This window comes from Chinchilla lanigera, unplaced genomic scaffold (assembly GCF_000276665.1).
Source record: "Chinchilla lanigera isolate Chin_1 unplaced genomic scaffold, ChiLan1.0 scaffold00036, whole genome shotgun sequence".
Taxonomy (NCBI): domain Eukaryota; kingdom Metazoa; phylum Chordata; class Mammalia; order Rodentia; family Chinchillidae; genus Chinchilla; species Chinchilla lanigera.
This window is the reverse complement of record NW_004955437.1, coordinates 7,229,046-7,250,178: the sequence shown is the minus strand read 5'-3', so window position 1 is coordinate 7,250,178 and position 21,133 is coordinate 7,229,046. Positions and strand designations below refer to the sequence as shown.

Below are 21,133 nucleotides of genomic sequence, written 5' to 3'. Positions count from 1 at the left end.
GAGACTGAAGAGAATAAAGATGGGTCACATAATTTAAATAGTGACAGTGGTAGAGATGTGACTAAGGGTGGTATCAGTGGCCCAGAGCTCATTTACACCCTCCCTCCCCCCACACACATGATGTGTCATTTCAGTGCCACAAGGAAAGTGACAGTAACTGGCCCACCAGTCAGTTTCACCTTTCCCCTCAGCAGTATTAACACATCTTCACTCTCCACCTCTCCTTGTCCTCTCTTCTCATTTCCTTCCAGTTTATTGACAGAACATTTCCAGGGGACAGGTCCTGGCAGGACACACAGCAGGCAAGCATTTTTGGTCGCTTCCTAGAGAGAGCTGGAGTCCTCTCCTGCGGGGGTGACAGACCCTTCTCTGGATTGAAGCAGGCCTTAGAACATAGGCAATGAGTCAGTGTCACCTACTTTGTCAGCACAGTGGCCCTGGGCCTCCTGTCTCTCATGGGAGAGGGATCGCTTTTATTTGGCATAACGAGCCTAAGGCTACAACCAAATTTCTTGCCGCAGGGGACTGATGAGAGATGGTAGAATTTCTCTTTCTACACCCCCTTCATTCCTTCTCTCCCTCTCCCTTTCTCCTTTTCCTCTTCCTCTCTCCAGTCGTGTGTGTGTGTGTGTGTGTGTGTGTGTGTGTGTGTGTGTGTGTTTTCTACTCCATGTGCTGAGGCGGTGCTGGGGAAGGGAAATAATTTCATCGCACCCACACACTTAGCATCACAGAAGCCTGTATTATCCGTCATTCTCTCCTACTTCTGGTCAGCGTGGCTTTTCTCAGAGCCCTTTTACCCATCATTAAAGCTCTCTAGGCCTGAAGGAACAATTGCGTGAGCATAGCTCCTCAGTCCTAGCTTCCACTACGGAGAGTGTAGGGGATCCACCGTCCCAGACTGAATCACACCCCTGTTTTCATGTCAGCCTGTCCTGGGGTTAAGACTCCAGCCAAGTTCCACTTGCCAGTGCAGACCCTAACCTTGTAAGTCCATTTGGCGGCACCATAGGCTCTTGTGACTCTGCCAGCCGACGTGAATTCCGGATCATTGACACCTCGGGATATCAACAGTGTCACAGCAGCAAGCCCACAGTAGGGTTAACCCAAGATGTGGATGCTCTTGAAGTTACTGATGTTGACCAGCCATGACTCTGGTCTTGAGGATGCTAAGTAAGGTGACCTAGAGAAAATCTGACATGCACTGTCACCTTATATAGGCTGTGCCTTGCCCTTCGTTACCAGCAGATTTCCACTGAAGAGGTGACATCGGACGCATTGGAAGTCCTCCCAGACGCTTCTGTTAGTGCCCTTGAACTTTTCCCTGCATCTTTGTTTCTCCTGGTGTAGGAAGAAAGATATGAGCGATCTCTGGGGTGACCTGGGGTGGCCGTAACATCACTTCGGCTGAGAGAGGTACCCTAGGAAGAGCCAAGGAGGAGGAATCATGGCCTCGGGAAGTCTGTCAAGCAGGAGCAGCCTGCAGAGTTGTTCTCATTCCTAACCAGGAAGCCAAGCCTGATGCAGGTCCTATCCCTCTCCAGCCAGACTGCGCGGAGCCATTCAAACATTCAAACCGCAAGAGGCTTCTAGCCCTCTGTGGTCACAGAGAGCGATGTGTATGACTTGGGAGTGGAGGAGAGCTTGTCTGTTTCTAATAAGACAAGGCTCACATAGGGCCGCTCCAGGCCCTCTAGCTCTGCTTGTAATTGTCAGAAAATCAGGCTCCACACAGCACCACTGAAGCTTGGTAATGAAACGTCTGCTCTCCCCAACACAGCCCTCGTGGCCAGGCCAGAGAGATGCTCATTAAGTGAAAGGGCTGAGAATTCAATCGGGGCAGGCAGGAAATAAGTGTAGGAAGCTGCTTCCCGTAGTGACAGAGCTCACCTTGTTCTCCTTTTCTCCCAAGCCAGGGTGGGTTGAGAATCTCCCCAGATGAGGCATAAAACCAGGTTCCGGAAATCAGACTGAGGGCAGGAGGAGCCACATTCAAAAATCTCCAGCCTCTATGCAGCAGATTCAGACAGATAAGCAACGGCCCTGGGTCCAGCTGAACTTTGGGAGAAATCGCATTCACCATGGAGAATCTAATGAGGGCTCTGCACTGCTTCCCATCAAGAAAAATGCTTGAAGACACAAAATTCAGCACACAATCTTAGTATGTTCACAGACCCCAGGAACCCATTCATGGACTAAGGAGTAAGGTAACAAAGACTCCTCTGTTAGACGGTGTCATACATATCAAGCTCCCTTACTGCATGGAGCTTCAGTTTTGGAGGAAATAATAGTGAAGTTAATAGTATAGTGTGTTGGCAATGCTTCTTTGCTACCTTTGAGGTGAATGACACCTTCAGTCCACACCTGCACATATCTAAATGACCACAGTAGTCACTTCCTGTCACGGGATACCCAACAACTGAAACTTAAAGGAAGACGGTTTTCAAAGGATTCAGTTCAGCAGTCCTTGGTCAGCTGGTACCAAGACAGAAATGGAATGGTTGGAAAGGCCTGGGGGAAGAAAGTTGCTCAGTGCATGGTAGCCAGGAAGCAGAGAGAAAAAGGAGGAACCCGGGACAAGAATTCCCCCTTCTAGGTTGGTCTTCCAGTAACCTGCCTTGTCTGAGTGGGCCCTACCTTCTCACGGCACACTGGGCTACAAACTCAGTGCTGAGTGTTTCACCTCTGCGATCCAATCAGCTTTCAAAAAACCTACCTCAAATACATGGGACTTTTGGGAAAGAGTGTAGGTCTAAAATATCACAGGGATCATTCCTCAGACCTCATGGCAAACATCTTCCCCATCCACCCTCCTCTCTGTTTGAGCATCCAAAGAATTTTCTAGTCCTCCTAAAATCAGGATGATCAAAATGAGAATTATAATGATGATGATCATTTCCTTCTTGGATGATGTCCATATCCCCTTTGTCTTCTCTAAAAGGGATCCGCTTCCTGGTGATGGGGCCCCGCCATATTTGCTCCACCACCAGCTGTCTCTCCACATCTATTACGGAGCACTTTGTGCATTGTGTGTGTTGAGCCCATGTTCTCTGGATGGGTGTCGGAACCTGGGTGCTGTTCAAGTAAAACCATCTGTTCACAGTGGGTGAAGCTGGACTCTAACCATTGCTGCACACTTGGCCTTCCTAGTAGGTTTCCAGTAGCTGGCATCCACTTGCATAGCCACTCAGGGACCCAGAGGAGGCTGTCCCCGAGGGGAAGTGCTCCTTCCTCTCCCTCTTGTAACAGTTCAGGGATCTTTGACATTTAACTCCAGTGCAGTTTGTTTATTTTTTCCCTGAGTTGAAAAGAGCAACAAATGACACCCACCTTCACTCCTGTCTCCTGACGTGCCACATGAGCTGCAGTAGTAATGAGTGTCTCAGTCCTTGTGAGTCAGCTGTGTTATGGCTTGTGTCTAGATGTCTCCACAAAACCTCCAACCACCATAGGTGGGGCTTTTTCAGAGGTGACTGAATCTAGAGTGTGATTGAGTCATAGAGCATTGCTAGGATTAAGGGTGGGTGATTACTAAATCAGTCCACTGACTGGTTTGGCACTGCCCTAATCCCAGTAGCCTGGGTACAATATAAGGGAAATAAAGAGGCTTGTCTTGTTTTTTGCTTGCTTTGCTACCTTCCGCCTGCCATGAACTGTTTCTCCTCTGCAATGCCTGTCTGCTATGCCATGCTGCTTTGGAGATAGCCAATGATGGACTGAAGCCTCTACAAGCAAAATAAACCTTTCCCCCTTTAGCTTTGGGGGCTGGGTATTTTGTCTCAGCAACAAGAGAAAAGTAACTAAGATAAGCAGGGAGATGCCGAGTTCTGGGTGGGGGAGGGTGCATGTGCAGGGTTCCAAGCCCGAGAAAGGAAAGTACAAAGTTAGAAAATAAAAATACAAATAATGTCATCCCTGAGGAAGGTGGGGAGAACAGTACACAGGGACTCTATGCTGTTTCTACAACTTCCTAGGAGTCTTAAAATATTTCAGAGTTAAAACTTTTGTAATTAAAAAAAAACACAAAACAAAACGGCAGCAAGTGTAGGACTCCATGGTGGTGCTTTCATCACCAGACATCTAAATTCTTTCTAATTTATTGTTTTACATCTTCAAATAATGCTACCTCTTTAATGGTCCAAGAGGTCTGCTAGAGCTGTACCTATCTACCTGTGCTTCATTCAGCAGGAAGCAGGTAGGAGCAAGGAGGCATGTGTCCTTTTTAGGGATACCTGTGGGCATCACAAACTACACAATTACTTGCAGCTTATTGGCTAGAATTTACTCACATTGATCATACTTAACTACAAGGGAGGCTGGGAAATGTAGTCTTCATCTGGGGTTGCCTCATGCCAAATAATATTGGGGGATTTTTAAAATTGTAAATTAACAATGGATAGTTATATATTTTAGGGGCTCTGAGGTGATATTATGGTTGATAAGTATAATGAGGAATACTTAAATCAGTCTAGTTAATATACCTACCACACCACCTCAAATAGTTAAGAATTTTTGTGATGAAACCAGTTATGGCAGTACAGGCTTATAATCCTAGCAACTCTGGGTGGCTGAGGCAGGAGGATTGCAAGTTTAAGCCCAGCCTGGGCAGCCCAGTGGCTTAGCAAAATCCTGTCTCAAAGTAAAAAAATATTCAAAAAGGGCTAAAGACATGTGAAGGTCCGAGGTTCAATCTCCCAATACAGTGTGAAAAACCAAAACTTCTGGTGAGAATGCTTGAAGTTTATCACCTTAGCAATTCTGGAATAAATGTGCAGTACTGCAGCATGAACTGTGTTCAGCATGTACACTTGAGCTTCTTTCTATGGAGAAGGGCAGAGTGAGCGGCCAGGCAGGAGGCCTTGCACAGTGCCCCCAGGGAGAAAGGGCCCTTAAGCTGTCCAGCTACAGCAGGACACGGTCCTGCTCCTATCTCATAGCAAAAGGCCACATCCTCTTCCCTGGCCTGCACATCTTCTGTCCAGCCTCCTTAATTCCAGGGAGACTTTAGCCAGAGGCATCAGCATCCTTGGCCTGCCTTGTCTCACAGGGCAGGGGACCCATGTGTGATGGGAACTGGGAGAACAAACCAAACTCCTCCCATATTGAAGTCTCTCTGGGAAACACCTAAGCCAGGGGAGAATGCCTAACTATTAGGGATTCAGCCCCTTGGATAGGGCACTGTGGAATCCCCTTGTAATAAACCAGTTGTTAAGATTTTAGCCTCCTATTTACCCAATCTTTCTGAGTATTGTAGCAAGATAAGCATCCTAAAAGGCAAGGGCTCATGGAGAAGACAAGGCTTCATTGTCTCCAAATACCCTTTCTCTTACACACAGGAAACACCTGGGCTAACTGGAGTGCCCTGGAAGACTGTGGTCTTGCCCTCGTGCAAGTGGAGCTCTTTGGCCTCAACCCTATGCTGACCTGCTGATTGCTAGGACAGTTATGATTTCACTCTACCTGAGGCTGGCTGAGAGGGGATCTGAGCTCTCTAAGCCCGGGGCTTGCAGGTACACAAAGCCTACTCCATTTCTGGGGCAGGGGCTCTGCTTCTCCTGATCCGAGTGGGAAGGTAGGAGCTGCTGCCCACATCATCAAGTTGCCCAAAACCAAATATCCTAAATCCAACTATCAGGTGCTGATCAAGGAAAGAGGATTCACCCTCCCTCTGTATTGGTCAGCTGTTCTATTGCTGGGACAAAATATCTGACATACACAACTTGAAGGAGGAAAGGTTTTTGGGCTTATGGGTTCAGTCCATGGTAAGCTTCTTCCAAGGCAGGAACATCTTACAAAAAAAAAGGGCATAGATGAGGAAAGCTGCTTACTTTATAATGGCTGGGAAGAAGAAAGAGCTGGAAGACACCCAGAGAGAGGAAGGGATTGGGGACAGGATATACTCATCAAAGGGACCCCCCAGTAGCCTACTGCCTCCAGTTAGGTCCCACCTCCTAGTAGCCCATTCAGCTATGGAGGCATCAATGGATCCATCCATTGACAGTTTAGTGCCCCATGATCCAATCACCTCTAAAAGTCCCACCTCTGAACAATGCTCTGATCACCTCTTAATACATGAGTCTTTGGGGGAACACTTCATATTTAATCCATAACACCCTCCCCCAGGGAAATGGCTGAAGGCACTGCTCAGCAGCACCAAGACTCTTGGCTTCTCCCAGGTGCGGGAGCACACTAGACGTTCGGCACATCTGGCTTCTTCACTCTGAAACTCTGAAGCATGCTCTCCATTCTTGCCCAACTAATTGTCAAATATCATCAACGCTTACTAAAGTCAGGGCCACAGCCTTGTGTACATTACATCGATTGGTTCCAGTGCAGGAGAATATGGGGGAACTGAGAGTCCTAGACCCTCACCACCTCTACAGAGCTCCGAGACTCTATTATTAGGACGGCACCCTGGGCAAGATCTAAACTCCTCCCTGTGCCTCACTTCCCTTCTCTGTCAAATGGGGATAATGACCACACCTACCTCATTAGAATGGGAGGGGGCAGAAATGTGTCAAAGCAGGCAGTGTTGAACGGGCAGTCAGCATTCAACCGGCCTTCAGCATTACATCATGATGATGACAATGACGATGAAGAAGGTGATGACGAAGAAGATGATGATGACATCGACCTCTGAAGAAATGCGGGAGGAGAATTATCGAAGCTGGACTCAAGTCATTCACACTCTGAGAAGTTAAGAGACAAATAAAAGTTGGAGAACAAACTTTTAGAAGATTCTAGTCTGTGGTCTGCTGTGGGTTCATGTAGAAGGAGACATGGCCAGATGGTGGAGGCTTTGCCTGTGGCGATGCTAAAAGGCAGCCAGATTGGAGAAGGAAGAAAGGCGGAGTGTGAGGTCTGATAATGTCACACCATCCCCGCGACTCCAAAGATAATTTGTGTCCACGTTTACACAGGAGAGACTCAGACATGCTTTGGCTGGAGTTAAGGAACAACTTTGTGAGGTCTTTTATCTCGTAGAGAGAAGGTAGAACTATGGAGAGGGAAATAGGGCTGAGTTACCAGGGGCCCTGTCCTCAGGGAGCCCCAGTCTGCGGGCGACACTGCCGTCACCTTTAGGAAGTTCCAGGCTGAGTGACAGACCAGGCAGCCATTACTTCTGCCACTTGACCTCTGCCTGCCCCGGAAGAAGATAACCCTGTATCTTCCCTGTATTCGGCCTGTCTCTCCTGCCTCAGTGGCTGGCATCTCTTAGAGGATAGTCAGGAACTCTTTGTCCAGCCTCTGTGTGGAACCCGCACGGCGGGTGCCCTAGAAACACTGATAGCTGCTAGCTTTCTCCCTGGCAGGTTCCCTCCATTAAAAATTCTTCTCTTCACCTCGGCATCCTGGCCCTGGGCTAGGAGGCTGCACCCACTCCAGTGCACCTACCATGAGCCTGGGTTGAGAGTTGACCACGGGGATGGAGCTTCAGCCACAGCCCCAGGTCGCAGCTTGGATGGCCTTAGTGCCTCCCTGTGCAGCCTGCAGTAATGCAGCATTTCTTCAGCTGGCGGCCAGGTCCTTTGGGAGGGTGGAGCTTTCTGAATCTGCTCAGCTTTTCACCCCAGTGCAAGCTCCATCTCACTCTCCACTGAGGCTTCCGTTTAAGGGCAGCTGGTTGTGAATAGGAGACAGGAGACTGTCTACAGAATAAGAATTTTAGCAGTAGCAACGCTGGAGGTTTGACAATGTGCCAAAGTGTCACACACGACGGGCCTAGAGAGTCCTCACAACCATTCCTTTTAACAGATGTGGACATTCAAGAGGCACTGAGAGCTCTAGCAACTTACCCAAGATCACACAGTGCGTGAGAGGAAGGAGATTGAAGCCAAGGCAAATCTTCAGCCCTGGGCAGTGGCAGGACTTAAGTCTATGATACAGCCTCGCCAGGTGGCTACAAGGACACTTCTTCAGACAGCGCTTCTCAAAGCGGAGCTACCTTGAACAGGAGCCTAGGACCGTCCCGCCATCTCCAGCAGCAGCACTTGGGATCTCTGTTCTCCCTCTAAAATGTCTTGATTGAGACACCCCGCTCTGGCTCCTGGACCCCTACCCATGTCACGCAAGGCACAGTCAGGGCCACCTCCTCCCAAAAGCCTTCTCTTACCCTATTGTAGGCTTCTGCAGAACTTCCATGACATATTGCCACTTTCTTTCCTCTCCACCCTGAGGACAGTGTCACCTGAGCTGGGGTTGAACAGTCCCCGAGCTGAGATTTCAGCTCTGCCTTTTCTCCCATGTCTTTGAGCAAATGGCATAAGTTTCCCAAGCCTCCATTTTCCCATCTGTGAAATGGGCTGCAAGCACTACATAATTCAATGGTTTGAATGAAGTAACAAGTAAAGTGCTACACTCTGCCCATACGTCCCTCCTCCCCTGGTGGCAGCTATCCCAACACCTTTGTAAGCTGCTCCTCGGGAGGGAGAGATGTCCCATCTGGCTCTACCTGCCCCATCTTAATGTCCCGCTTGCACCCCTGCAACAGGTGCCAGACAGAGCCAGACTTTGTAGTTGAATTGGTGCTGCTGAGTCAGGCAGGTCTCCACATCTGTGGGGCAGGCGGAGGGGCATAAGTTGGAGGGGTGACTGCTATATTCCAGACAAGATCTCCGGGGAAGACAGACGGGGGGAAATGGAGCAGACAGAGGCGGAGGGAAATGGAGAGGTAGCACAGTGAGGAGATGGAAGAGAGCTCTCTTTGGACTTTAGGATGGAAAGACAGCCGCGACCTTCACTCTTCACCCTTGAGAGGAGTGGGGACAGGGGACCAGCGGTCTGGGCTACTGGAGTGCTGAGGTGGTCTCAGACTTCGCTGCCTCCTACCCAAATCACATCAAACCAGAGCTGGAAATGAACCTGAACTGATGACCTCCCTGCCACCCCCAACCGCCAAACTCTCCAGATGAGGAAACCGAGGCACACAGAGGTCCAAGGCTAGGGTGGGGCAGGGCCTTCCTCCCAGCAGTCCCGGGTTGAGCCTTCCAGCTGTGCTGCAGTGACAGCCAGGGTGCCTCTGTTCTGAAAAGAAAACAGACGACATTAGAAATGCAGGGAGCAAATCCCGGGGTAATGGAGCCTGGTGTTTGCAATAAAAATTTAAATGTGTCATCCTGGTGGCAACCGCGGCTTTTATCTGATCAGCTCGTCGGTGTCCTAGAAGGCTGGATTCTGTATGAGGTAAAACCCAACTGAATTCATATTTACTGCCCTTGAGTGTGTGTGGCTTGTTATTTCCAACGGATTCATCTCTCTCCTCTTCCTCTCTCGTCTCCCCCTCCTTTCTTTTATTCTTCCGAGCGGTCTTGTTATCCAACAACTCATTGGGAACACTGACAGGAGAGAAACTCACCCTCTGTGCAGGTTATTTTCCATTTGCTCCTCCACATCAATTTCCCACTTCAGCCAGCCCTGCCCTGCGCCCAGCCTGCTCTGTCTGAACAGCTGTGCAGGCGATGACCTCAGGCCCCTGGGAGGCATCACAGGAGCTGGGGTGGGAGAGGTGTCAGTCCCTTGCCGGGCTCCTCCCAGGGGCCGGGGCATCCATGTTTGGCATCTGTCCTTTGAGGGCCACAGGTCCTGGTGGGCACCTCTTCTCCCATGGCTATGCCAACTGAGACCCTGAGTGTCCTCTGCCTTGTGCCTTTGAGCCTAGCGGTGGGAGGGGACAGGCTCCCTTCCCCTGCCAGTTCCTGGCTGCTGCACCCGCCTTTCCTGGCTCTCCTAACCCTGCCCACACCTCTATCAGAGTCCTTTCATTAAACCTGTGTTACGGTTTATGTCTGTGTGTCCCCTCCAAAGCCTCATGCAACCATGGGGCAGGCTATTAGAGTTGAATGATTGTGGGTGTGAGAGCTACACCCGCCCCGGGAGTGGATAGTTTGCATATGTAAGGGAGAGGAAAAGAGTGCTTGGGACATTCCTCCCCCATTCCGCCCTGGTGTGTGGTTGTAGCTTAGCTGTGTTCTGTCGCCCTGAGCTGTAGCTCTCTGCCATGTGCCACTCTGCCTTATAATCTGCCAAGTGCGGACTGAAACTTCCTTGAATTGTAAGCAAAATAAACCTTTCCTTCCTTAATTTTGGGTGTCAGGTATTTTGTCCCAGCATTGAGAAAAAAGTAACCAAGACAACTTGCTTCTGGTCCCACTGGGACTCCATCATCTAATCCCCACAGGACGCTTATGGCTCATGCGTCTCTCTCTCTCTCCCTCCTCCCCAGAATGAGGGGGACACAAAGGGGCAACATAGCAAGGAGTGGGCAGGGGGACCCTGTCCCATTTGTCTTTGTCAAGTGAAAGGAAGGATGGGCAGTGTCTGCTGTCTGCATTGGGGGATATGACATCTTACACTCTGTCCCTAAATGTCCCTATAGTCCTACCCCATATCACGTTCTGGTCCTTGAGGGGCTGCTTCTAATTACTCCAGAGTTGCCTGTGTTATGTGAGATGGCCTTGTTCCTAGTGCGGCTTCTTTCTGCCTAGGGAACTGGTGGCAGCTCTAGAAGTGCAAAGGGAGTCCCTGGTGTGAAGTCCTCTTGCTTCCTGGGGCTGGAGCTCTTGCAAGCCCAGCCTAGCCAGCAGGCAAGGACAAACTAGACACTGCAGGAGCAGCCTGGGCTCCCTCTGTCCCTGATGTGTTCCTCACAGTGGCAGGGCCCTCCTGCAGCCCACAAGCAGGAGGCATGAAACCCACAGAAAATGCCCATCAAGAAGCAAATTCAATTTTCCAAATTGTTCTTTGTTGTTATTTGAATAATTATAGGTGTTATTAGGAGGCCAAGATTAAATATGTCACACTTGATGGTAAACAAGCACATAATCACAGGGCTGGGTGATAACTGCAGGCCACTGTGTGGAAAGGGACTTTGTCCTCAGAGTGGCCTGTGTGCTTTCACAAAACTCAGCACGGATGAGGCTCAGCCACCCAGGACAGGGAAGGGTGTCCTTCAGGCCCCCCCAAGGAGGAGGACAGAAGATGCTATAAGTATCAGCCTCAGACCCAGCCGGTGGGACTTGGACTGGCACTTGGGACATGGAAAGTAGACAAAACTCTGTCTCCAGGGGCCCCAGTATGGAGGAGACAAGCCCCCTCCTCTGGGGAGTCTCAGGGAACACTACCTTTCTTTAGGGGACACCCCCCATCCGCTAGGACCTCTCAGTGTGACACGTGGCTCAGATAATTATGTTCTGTGAGCTCACCTTGCCTATACCTACCTTCCAACCTGGGTGGCTTGAATTTGAAAAGCCACTTTTAATTTTAGCTTGGGCTGTCCATAATGAAGAGAGTAAATCACAGAGCGAATATCCCCAGCCACATGGAAATGAGGTCTGGACTCTCTGCTGTTCTGGCCACTCCTCCCCACCCACCGCTGTGCCTCCAGAGGGGAGGAGGGAGCGGCCTAGTCTCGGGGAAGGCAGGGTGCCCTGAGCCACCCACAGGCGCTGTGATGCAGAGTGGGGAAGGATGTCAGGTGTGGGGATGGAAGGGCTGGGGCTCCCTGTGTGGATCTGGACCCTGTGTGAGGGAGAAAGGCCTGAGAAGGCCCTGGGGGCTGGACAAGCACCCACGTCGCTGTCACTGTCTGACCTAAGGAGGAGGGGAGCCCTCCAGGTTTCCAGAGCTGATTCCTGGCTGCAGACTTCAAGTGGTGAACCCCAAGAGGCTTAACGGGGCAGGGGAATCTTAGCAGAAGAACCTTGGACATTTCACTATGTGACACCGCAACCCCCGCGTGTCCCACTGAGAACCAACAGGGAGGCGGACTGGTGGGAGCAGAGTAAGTCCGAGGCCCAGACTGATGGGAGCGGCCAGCTGTGGGCCATCTGTGTCCCCAGCGCAGTGACAGATCACCGGCGCCCGTGATTAACACATTTGAAGTTGACAGTATGGCAGCAAATAGCATTTGCTTCTGTCAAAGCTGAACAAACCATATTCGCTCCCTCTCTTCCTCTCTCGCATCCCAGCCTCCTGGCTCCCCCTCACACCCTGTGCACACACCCCTAGACGCCCCTTCCCGGGGCTTGCATTCTCTCCAGACAGACAGCTGCAGTAGCACAGCCCAGGCCCCAGCTGCCCTGGGCCCGAGAATCCCACAGGCTGTGCCCGCCAATCGTCTGCGGTGAACGGAGCTCCCCACCCGCCAGTAAGCTGCCAGCTGTGGTTAGTCATTGATGAGAATGCGCAGGGTTTTCATACCAGTTCTTACTTCCCCGTATCTCGCATTTCCACAGCGGAACGGCTGTTGGTAGCTTATATAATGACGGTTATAATTAAGAAGTTCGCCTTGGGCAGGATCCTCAGAAGTGGGACAAGGATTGGAAACAAGGCTTTGAGTGTAAGTAGTTTATCCATGTGGTGAGTGCAGGGAACAGGAAGACAAGTAGAGGAACGAGATGGGGAGGGGAAGGAGGCCAGGAAAGGCCAAACTTAAGTACAGTGACTACAATGGAAAATGAGGCTCGGCTTCCCTGGGGTCCTCTAAGAGACAGTGTAGAATATACCTCGGTTCCACCCAAGAGGTGAGGAAGTCAAGGTATGCCATGAGGTGATCAAAAATTACATGTTTAAATTTTTAAAAATTTATTTCAGTAAAAGATACATCGGCATAGACCCCTCTCACAATCCTCTCCTTTCCTTCAGACACACTTATCCCATATTCTTGCCACTTTCTGAAGCAGCTCCAGGAGTCCTTTTTCGTGAGTGTCTTTAGTTGCACTGTCCTGGGTGCCATGTGTTCTGAATCCATTCAAAGTGTTTCCCTCTCACGGTCATTCTGACATGGTAGCAGATCCAGTGAATAAGGTGGATGAGAAGACACCACAATGTTTTTATTTGGCAGAAATGATCCTAAATGGTTGATCAACAGAAGATGATCAGAAAATATGGTAAATGTCTAAATTTTAAAAATTATTGCAGCAAATGGCACATTACCATTCACCCCACTCAAAATACTCAAAATACTTCCTTTCACTTCAAGCACACTTAATCTCATTATTCTCGGTCATGTATCTCTTACTGTAATAAGTGTTTTAATAATTTGAATATGAACCATATTTTTCAGTCACCCCTGGTATTTATCTTGTCTCTCTCACCAGCATCGGTTGGGGACTTTTCTCAGGGGACATCATACCCCAGCAGGCCTGGGCCCCCTTAGAGGGGTAAGTGTGCTCTACAGCAAGTCAGACGGGTGACAAGGGGGCCAAGGGGGCCAAGGGCTAGGGTGCCAGAGCATTAGTTCATTCATTTGTCTCTGACTCAGTAATTCGTCCATTGAACGTACCCCAGTCCCTACTGAATGCCAGGTCCTAGGTGCTTCAGAGAAGGACAAAATGCAGTCTTTGCCAGGAAGGGGTTCACGGATGACAGGGTGGAGGCAGCAAACACAAGATTCTGTCTGCACAATGAGGGGTGTGGTGGGTGCAGTTACCAAGAGGCGTGATGCTGTCATGGAGTAGGCAGAGGATGCAGGTCCATGCTTAGTAATGTGGGTAACAACTGCTTGTCTTGTACGGTGGATGCTTAACAGAGCCTGCGTGCATCCTTCCGCCCTTTCCAATGGCTTGGATATCATTTCCTCTTTTCTTTGTTGTGTTTTCCATCCTGCCAGAGACAGCTCTTTTCACCTGGCTTATCAAGAAGTTTGGGCCGTGTTTGGGGTTAGTACAGGGAATGTTTTTGTCCATCCTGTGTGTGGGGTCTTTCCACAGCCATTGCGGGGGGAACCTCTGGGGGCAGGGGCCTGTCTTGGGGACTCTCTCTTCCCTGCTTTCTGGAAGTGGTGATTGGGACATCCAACCCAGGAGGCCCTGCAGTCAGGGTGGGTGGTCCCTGGGGTAGGGACTCCCTCTTTCCCCAGCACACCCGAGCTGGGCTTGTTCTCACCTCTTCCCAGGATGGAAGGATCCTGGGGAGGGGTGGGGGTGGCCTCAGGGGGATGGCTTAGGAAATCAGCTCTTCTCTTACCCTTAGAAGTCCCAGACTAGGGTCACCCCCTGAGTCTGTTGGCACCTGGAGCCAGCACTGTCTGGACCTGAGCAAGAATCAGAATTCCTGTCCCCATCGCTCACCTCAGGCTCCCCCTGCTTGGTGCCACTTACTGAGAGCAGGAGTCTGGGAGGGGCAGAAGCAAGATCAGAGGCCCAGGCATCAGCTCAGATCGCATCCCCTCACACCCTGATTAATTCACTCTTTCCCAGCCCAGAGCACCCTGGAGGGGCTGAGTCTTTCTACCTGAAGCTGGAGACAAGCATCTTACTTGATTTACAGGCTCCAGGGGCAGGTGGCTCTGGCTGGTTGCTAAGGTATCTTTTAAATGGAAATCAGGGTGGAGAGATAGCTCACAGATCGGCCAGCCATCTGCTAAATGTTGCCTCTTCTGCAGGGGCTTCTGACAGGGAGCCTTCCAAGGAGGGGTGGGGGCGGCAGTCTGGGGTTTTTGTCTTCTAGGCTAGGAGTGGGAACTTCCCTTTTCTGCCTCCAGGTCAGTGATGTCTCCGATCTCGCCTCATCTCCGTTGCTTCCCTCGGTTTTAAAGATAAAGTCCCATCTGCAGGCTCTGATTCCAAACACGCAGCCTGGTTCCACAGTTTGGTATTTACTGCCAGGAGATTTCTGTGTGTGTGCATGTGTGTGTACATGTGTGTGCTCATGCCTGCGTGTGCACACAACACGTGTGTGACTCATTACCATCAAGGCCCAGCAGGTGAGTCCTTCAGAGCCAACGAGTCCCTGGCTGCTGAGAACACAAGCGTTGCTTCCAGGCCCTTCCCCTAGCGGAAAACACAAACCTCCCGGATGGCTGGTCGTCACCATTGCCGGTCTCTAACCCCTCCTGTAGTGAAGCAGCCGGCAGGCACATGGAAGCCTCTGGAGGGGCCTCCTCTACTCCGTACTCCAGGAGCCAGACAGTCGATGTAGGTTCTTTCCTGGGGAGCTAGAGGCCTTTTGGCTTTGGACCTCACTTCCTAGTAGTCCAAATGGGGATAGTAGTGTAGGCACACAAGGGATGGTGAGGCAGGTTGCTTACTGTGGTGTCCAGTGGGGATTCCTCTTCCCAACTGCACAAGGGGACTTTGCGGGCTGTAATAGCACTCACCTTGTAGATTTGTGAGGACCACATGAAGCAATCGAGTCACAGGCGCGACGGGACACTGCTCCCATGCTGGGTAAACCCTGACTGGGCTGTCTGCAGCCCTGTAGGTCACAGGGGGCTGTGTTTCCCTTCCTCTCTGGCGTCCTCTCATTCCACCCTGGCCCCTGCTGGCTCACAGACCTTCCAAGCGATGGATTCCTTGCACTTCTGACTTCCATCCCAGTGTCCTGGCTTCTGATCTCTGCACTCTCCCAGCTTTGCCCACAAGTACTCCCGAGGCCCCTCCCATGGCGTTCATTTGTCCCAGCCTCCTTTCCTAACTGCGGCCTCTCCTGTTCCCCTCCCCCACCCATGCCCCTCAAGGCTCAGAGCTGGAGCCCCCCAGGCCTGAGCTCGTCCTCCCCGTGTTTGTCCAAACCCCTGCCCCAAAGAGCAATCCCCTCCCCATCTTCACCCTCCTCACACACATTCACGGAGTGCATGGTCTCCCTCCCAACTTGGGGGCGTGTAAGCCGCTGTTTGTTTGGCTGTTAGAGTAATGTATTAAGTGACAGTTCTCAGAATACAATTTTAATTAAGATTCAATAGTCACTTCTCTGTCAGTAATCTTCCATGCTGATTACTTAAAATATATTTACCCAGCTCTATTATGTCACAGATTTGAATTCATTAGACGTTTGTTAATCCTCGGCAAACTTTTAAAAAATGTGATTTGTTTAGCATAATTTACAAGGACAGAGCTGTTTGGGCCTCTCGGGTTCTAGGCCCTGCATCCCTAAATGTCCTGACTTCCATGCTTGGGGCTGCTGCCTCTACTGTCCTCCAGCGCCAAGGATGGAGAGGCCCAACAGATACAGAAGGCAGCCGTCTTCTGTGTGGTGCTGGGATGGTCCACGGGTTGGCCATCCAGCCAGATAGCTGGAAACTCAGGAGGACTCAATGGACATGCAGACGCAGAAGGCGATTCACTCCATTGGACCCCCTAAGCGCGACTTAGTGGGCCAGGGAAGGTGTGAGCTCCAAGAAAAGCTGCAGGTAGAAGCTGAGGAACCCCAATACCTGGGGATGGGTGTTTCTGGCAGGACCTGGGGCAGGGCGGGCTGGTTCACTGCAGGCAGGAGCTTCCTGAGATCAGGCACTGGCAGTGGGTACGGGGGCAGTTGCTCGTGCGGTGCCGAGGGCAGAACTGTGTGAGATCAGGCCTTTGGCAAGTGCTTTTAACGAGCATACCCACCATGAAGCTGACAAACAGAAATAAAATCCTCCAGCACATAGGTCAGGAAACTTTTTCTGTAATGGACAAACTTGTCAATGTTTTCAGCTTTGATCTGCTGTAAATACTCACCTCTGTTGTTGCGGCAGGAAAGGAGCCCACAGTATGAAAATGAGCGAGCGTGGGGCATTCTAATAAAGCTTTATTTAAAACACAAGTGGCAGGACAGGTTTGGCCTGTGAGCTGCATTCACAATGCCATCTAGCATGGTTACACATAGACCAGATTCTGATGTTGTTGTACAAGTAAAGAAGGACACCTCTTTAATAATTGCATCGATGACAGATTGAAACACTACTTTGGACATAATGGGTAAATTAAAATGCTATCAAAATTAATTTCAGTGGAAATTTAAAATAGCCCTTCTGGCTCACAGGCTATTTTTGCCGGTCAGTCCTATCCTCTGAACAACACTGTCAGTAAATTGCTGGCCCTTGCAGGGCTTCAGGCTGGGGGATTTGCCTGAAATAACACCATACTGGGATTCAGAGCTGCATACTAAAGCATATGATGGAGAGAGATTTTTTAAATATACTACAGTATTGAGCTATTTTTTTTTTTTTTTTAAATCTGCTAGCTATTTTGTATGTGTCAGGAGTCCTCAAACTGGGATCTATGGAACTCTCCTTCCTGAAGATATTAATAACTGTTGCTCAAAAGTATGTTTATAGTAAAATAAAATGGGAGCAACATACCAGTAAATAGTAACCCCGTGTCTGTGCTGCAGCGGAATTTCCCCTCTTCTGAAGCTGTGAATGTGCATAGAGATTTTGCAAGAGCAAGCGCGTAGGCCGCTCTTCCCCATCTTATTGGCCTCACAAGCCGTTTTTGCAGAGCCCTGATTAGCACTTCTGGAAAGCAGTTTGAGAGATGCTGGCCTGCAGGAAGCCACACAACCAACCTGCACGCTTTCCCCAAAGTCCGACTCAATCAGTTTAACACTATATAAACAAGGTGCATAAATTTGGTACAACATAGAATAGTGTGAAGACTAAACTCTGAGGACAAAAAGATGAGCAAATTCCTATTTCTTCCTGCCCTTGTTGCTCACTCATGCAAAAGTGCCCGCTAAGAGCCAGGGGCTCGAGGCCTTGGGTAGACAGTGGTGAATGGAACAAGCTCCCTCCACTCGGGGCTCTGTTGCCAGCGCAGAAGACAAAGAGTAAACAAGACAAGCAGGTAGATTGTGGAGTAAATTAGATTGTGGTAAGTTCTGAGGGGACAAGGACAGGCCAAGAGGGGTGGTGGGGATGTTAGGAAGCCTCAGGAGAAGATGGCTTTGATATGAAGATCTCCCCATGAAGGTTGTCTTGAAACCAAAATGAGATGACGTGCGTGAGGGTCCAGACCAAGGACCCAGCTTGAGCTAAGTGCTCAGAAGCTCATTCCTTTGCCTTCTTCCAATCCCCTTTTTCACTTCCCTAAACTCTCAAAGACCTGGGAACTATGAGGATTCTCCTGGTGGTGAAATTGTCCAAAGCCAGCCCCCGGCCAACCCTGGCATCTCTCAGGCCACCTCTCTTCTGGTCTGCATCTCTCTTCTTAAGGAATGTTGTTTCCATTTCATCTCATGCTGACCCCAAACCAACTAGGATGGTAGCACTGTATTTTAAAAGACAACCATAAAACACTTTTCAAACTCAGTGATTACTGGAGGAACAATTAATATGGTTTCATCCATCTATCTGTCATCCATCCACTCACCCATCCACCTACCCTTTCATCCACTCGCCCACCCACCTACCCGTCCATCCACTTGCTCATCAATTCACCCATCTTCCCACCCAACCATCCATCCATCCATTCACTAGTTCATTCATCCATCCATTCACCCACCCATCCTATTTATCCATTTGTCCAACAAATATTTAGTGAGCACCTACTGGGTTCCAGGCACTGTGCTAGATGCCTGAGATACAGCAATTCATAAAACAGACTGAAGTACCTACCCTCATGGAGCTGATGTCCTAGCAGGGGTTACAGGAAACCATCAATAAACATAATGAATGACTAAATGAAGTAGTATGTTAGAAGGTGATAAGAACTAAGGAAAAGGTGAAAATAGACCTGTCTTAGGGGGGCTGTATGAGAAGACATGAGAGGTGTCCTGCCATTCTCTGCTCCTCCTCAGGCAGGGGGCTCATGGGAGCGGGGAAACTCTGGGCAAGGACATCGGGAAGTCAACTCCTGACCTTGACCTTATGTCTTTATCTTCCAGGCGCCACAGCCTGAGTGACCAGACCATGGAGACCCTGCTTGGCGGGCTGCTGGCGTTTGGCATGGCGTTTGCTGTGGTCGATGCCTGCCCCAAGTACTGTGTCTGCCAGAACCTGTCTGAGTCACTGGGGACCCTGTGCCCTTCCAAGGGGCTGCTCTTCGTGCCCCCTGACATCGACCGGCGGACAGTGGAGCTGCGCCTGGGCGGCAACTTCATCATCCACATCGGCCGCCAGGACTTCGCCAACATGACGGGGCTGGTGGACCTGACCCTATCCAGAAACACCATCAGCCACATCCAGCCCTTCTCCTTCCTGGACCTTGAGAGCCTGCGCTCCCTGCACCTGGACAGCAACCGGCTGCCCAGCCTTGGGGAGGACACCCTCCGGGGCCTGGTCAACCTGCAGCACCTCATCGTGAACAACAACCAGCTGGGCGGCATCGCCGATGACGCCTTCGAGGACTTCCTGCTGACGCTGGAGGACCTGGACCTCTCCTACAACAACCTGCACGGCCTGCCCTGGGACTCGGTGCGGCGCATGGTCAACCTCCACCAGCTGAGCCTTGACCACAACCTGCTGGACCACATCGCCGAGGGCACCTTTGCCGACCTGCAGAAGCTGGCCCGCCTGGACCTGACCTCCAACAGGCTGCAGAAGCTGCCCCCGGACCCCATCTTTGCCCGCTCCCAGGCCTCTATGCTGACTGCTACTCCCTTTGCCCCGCCCTTGTCTTTCAGCTTTGGGGGAAACCCACTGCACTGCAACTGTGAGCTCCTCTGGCTGCGGCGGCTGGAGAGGGAGGATGACCTAGAGACCTGCGGGTCCCCCGGTGGCCTCAAGGGCCGCTATTTCTGGCATGTGCGTGAGGAGGAGTTCGTGTGCGAGCCGCCGCTCATCACCCAGCACACCCACAAACTGCTGGTCCTGGAGGGCCAGGCGGCCACGCTCAAGTGCAAGGCCATTGGGGACCCCAGCCCCCTCATCCACTGGGTAGCCCCTGATGACCGCCTGGTGGGGAACTCCTCACGGACCTCTGCGTATGACAACGGCACCCTGGACATCCTCATCACCACGTCTCAGGACAGCGGTGCCTTCACCTGCATCGCTGCCAACGCGGCCGGGGAGGCCACAGCCACCGTGGAGGTGTCCATCGTGCAGCTGCCGCACCTCAGCAATGGCACTGGCCGCGCTGCACCCCCCAAGTCCCGCCTTTCGGACATCACCGGCTCCAGCAAGACTGGCCGGGGAGGTGCAGGCAGTGGGGGCGGAGAGCCTCCTAAAAGCACCCCGGAACGGGCGGTGCTGGTGTCCGACGTGACAACCACCTCGGCCCTGGTCAAGTGGTCAGTCAGCAAGTCGGCGCCGAGGGTGAAGATGTACCAGCTGCAGTACAACTGCTCCGATGACGAGGTGCTCATTTACAGGTGAGCGCAGGGCTGGGCACAGGCAGGGCGGGCTGCTGGGGAGTAGGGGCTTCTGAGCTATTCCCATGGTACCCCTTCTCTCCAGGGGCGCTTGTGGAGATCCTGAGTCCACTGAGCCATTTGTGCAGGTGAGAGGAGGTAGAAAGAATCAACTATAAGTTTAAGAACAAAAGGAGGTGGGCATGGTGGAGAACACCTGTAATCCTACCTCTCTGGGAGGCTGAGACAGGAGAGTTGCGAGTTCTAGCTTAGCCTGGGAAACTTGTCTTAAAATTAATAACAATAAGAAGAAGAAGGAGGAGGAGGAGGAGGAGGAGGAGGAGAAGGAGGAGGAGAGGACAGTTTAGTGTGAAGGTCCTGGGTTCAATCCCTAGTGCCAAAGGAAGAAGAAAGAGGGGCTAAAGAGAGGGAGAGGAGGAGAGGGGAGAGGAAGGGGAGAAGGGAAGGAAAAAGGAGAGGAAGAGGAGGAGGAGGAGGAAGTGGAGGGGGAGGGCAGGGGAGGGGCAGGGAGGTGGGAGGGGCAGAAGGAGGAGAGGAGGGGAAAAGGCTTCACAGGTGAAGTCTGAAGACGTGTGTGTCAGAGGACCACACCTGCCAGGCGGTGGCCAAGCTGGGCAGTCCCATGGCTTTACACCCCTGAACTCTGCCTTGCACACTGGAGGACATGCATAAGCGCCATGAGGAAACCTCTTGGCCAAGGGGGGCTGGCTCCTCTGGGAAAGGCGTGTGACCTTCACTCGGACTCATGTGCACTTGGCTGTGGAGAAAGCTTGAGGTCAGAAAGAGTGCGGTTCTAGCATGGGGTGGGGTTCAGTTCATTCCCCATGGAATGCCTCAGTTTCCTCATCTGTAAAATAGACATAATCTTGCCTCACTTAATATGGACGTTTGGAGGCAGATGGTGAAAACTACTGTAAGAAAAAAGAGAAAGAAGGAAAAGAGAACCGTAGTGAGTTGGTGAAGGTAACTGAAAATCAGGATTCTGCTTCAGGATGGGCTGGATCAAAGGCCCCCAGCGATGTCCTGCATGCTCACTTTCTTCCCTCCTGTAGGGTCTGGGCTCCTCTGGATTGGCATCCCCCCGCCCCCTGCACTTCCAGCAGCCTTCCTGCTGTGCAGGGTC

General features: G+C 51.2%; 1 protein-coding gene across 1 annotated transcript in view; it reads left to right on the top strand.

Annotated features, from left to right (window-relative positions):
• The window catches only part of Lrfn2 (leucine rich repeat and fibronectin type III domain containing 2), a 156,151-nt gene that overhangs the window by 108,438 nt on the left and 26,580 nt on the right, over positions 1 to 21,133 (top strand). The window contains exon 2 of the mRNA XM_005389663.2: positions 18,586 to 20,010. Within this exon, the coding sequence (XP_005389720.1) occupies positions 18,611 to 20,010 (1,400 nt within the window). The 5' untranslated portion in view covers positions 18,586 to 18,610. The remainder of the gene's footprint in view (positions 1 to 18,585; positions 20,011 to 21,133) is intronic.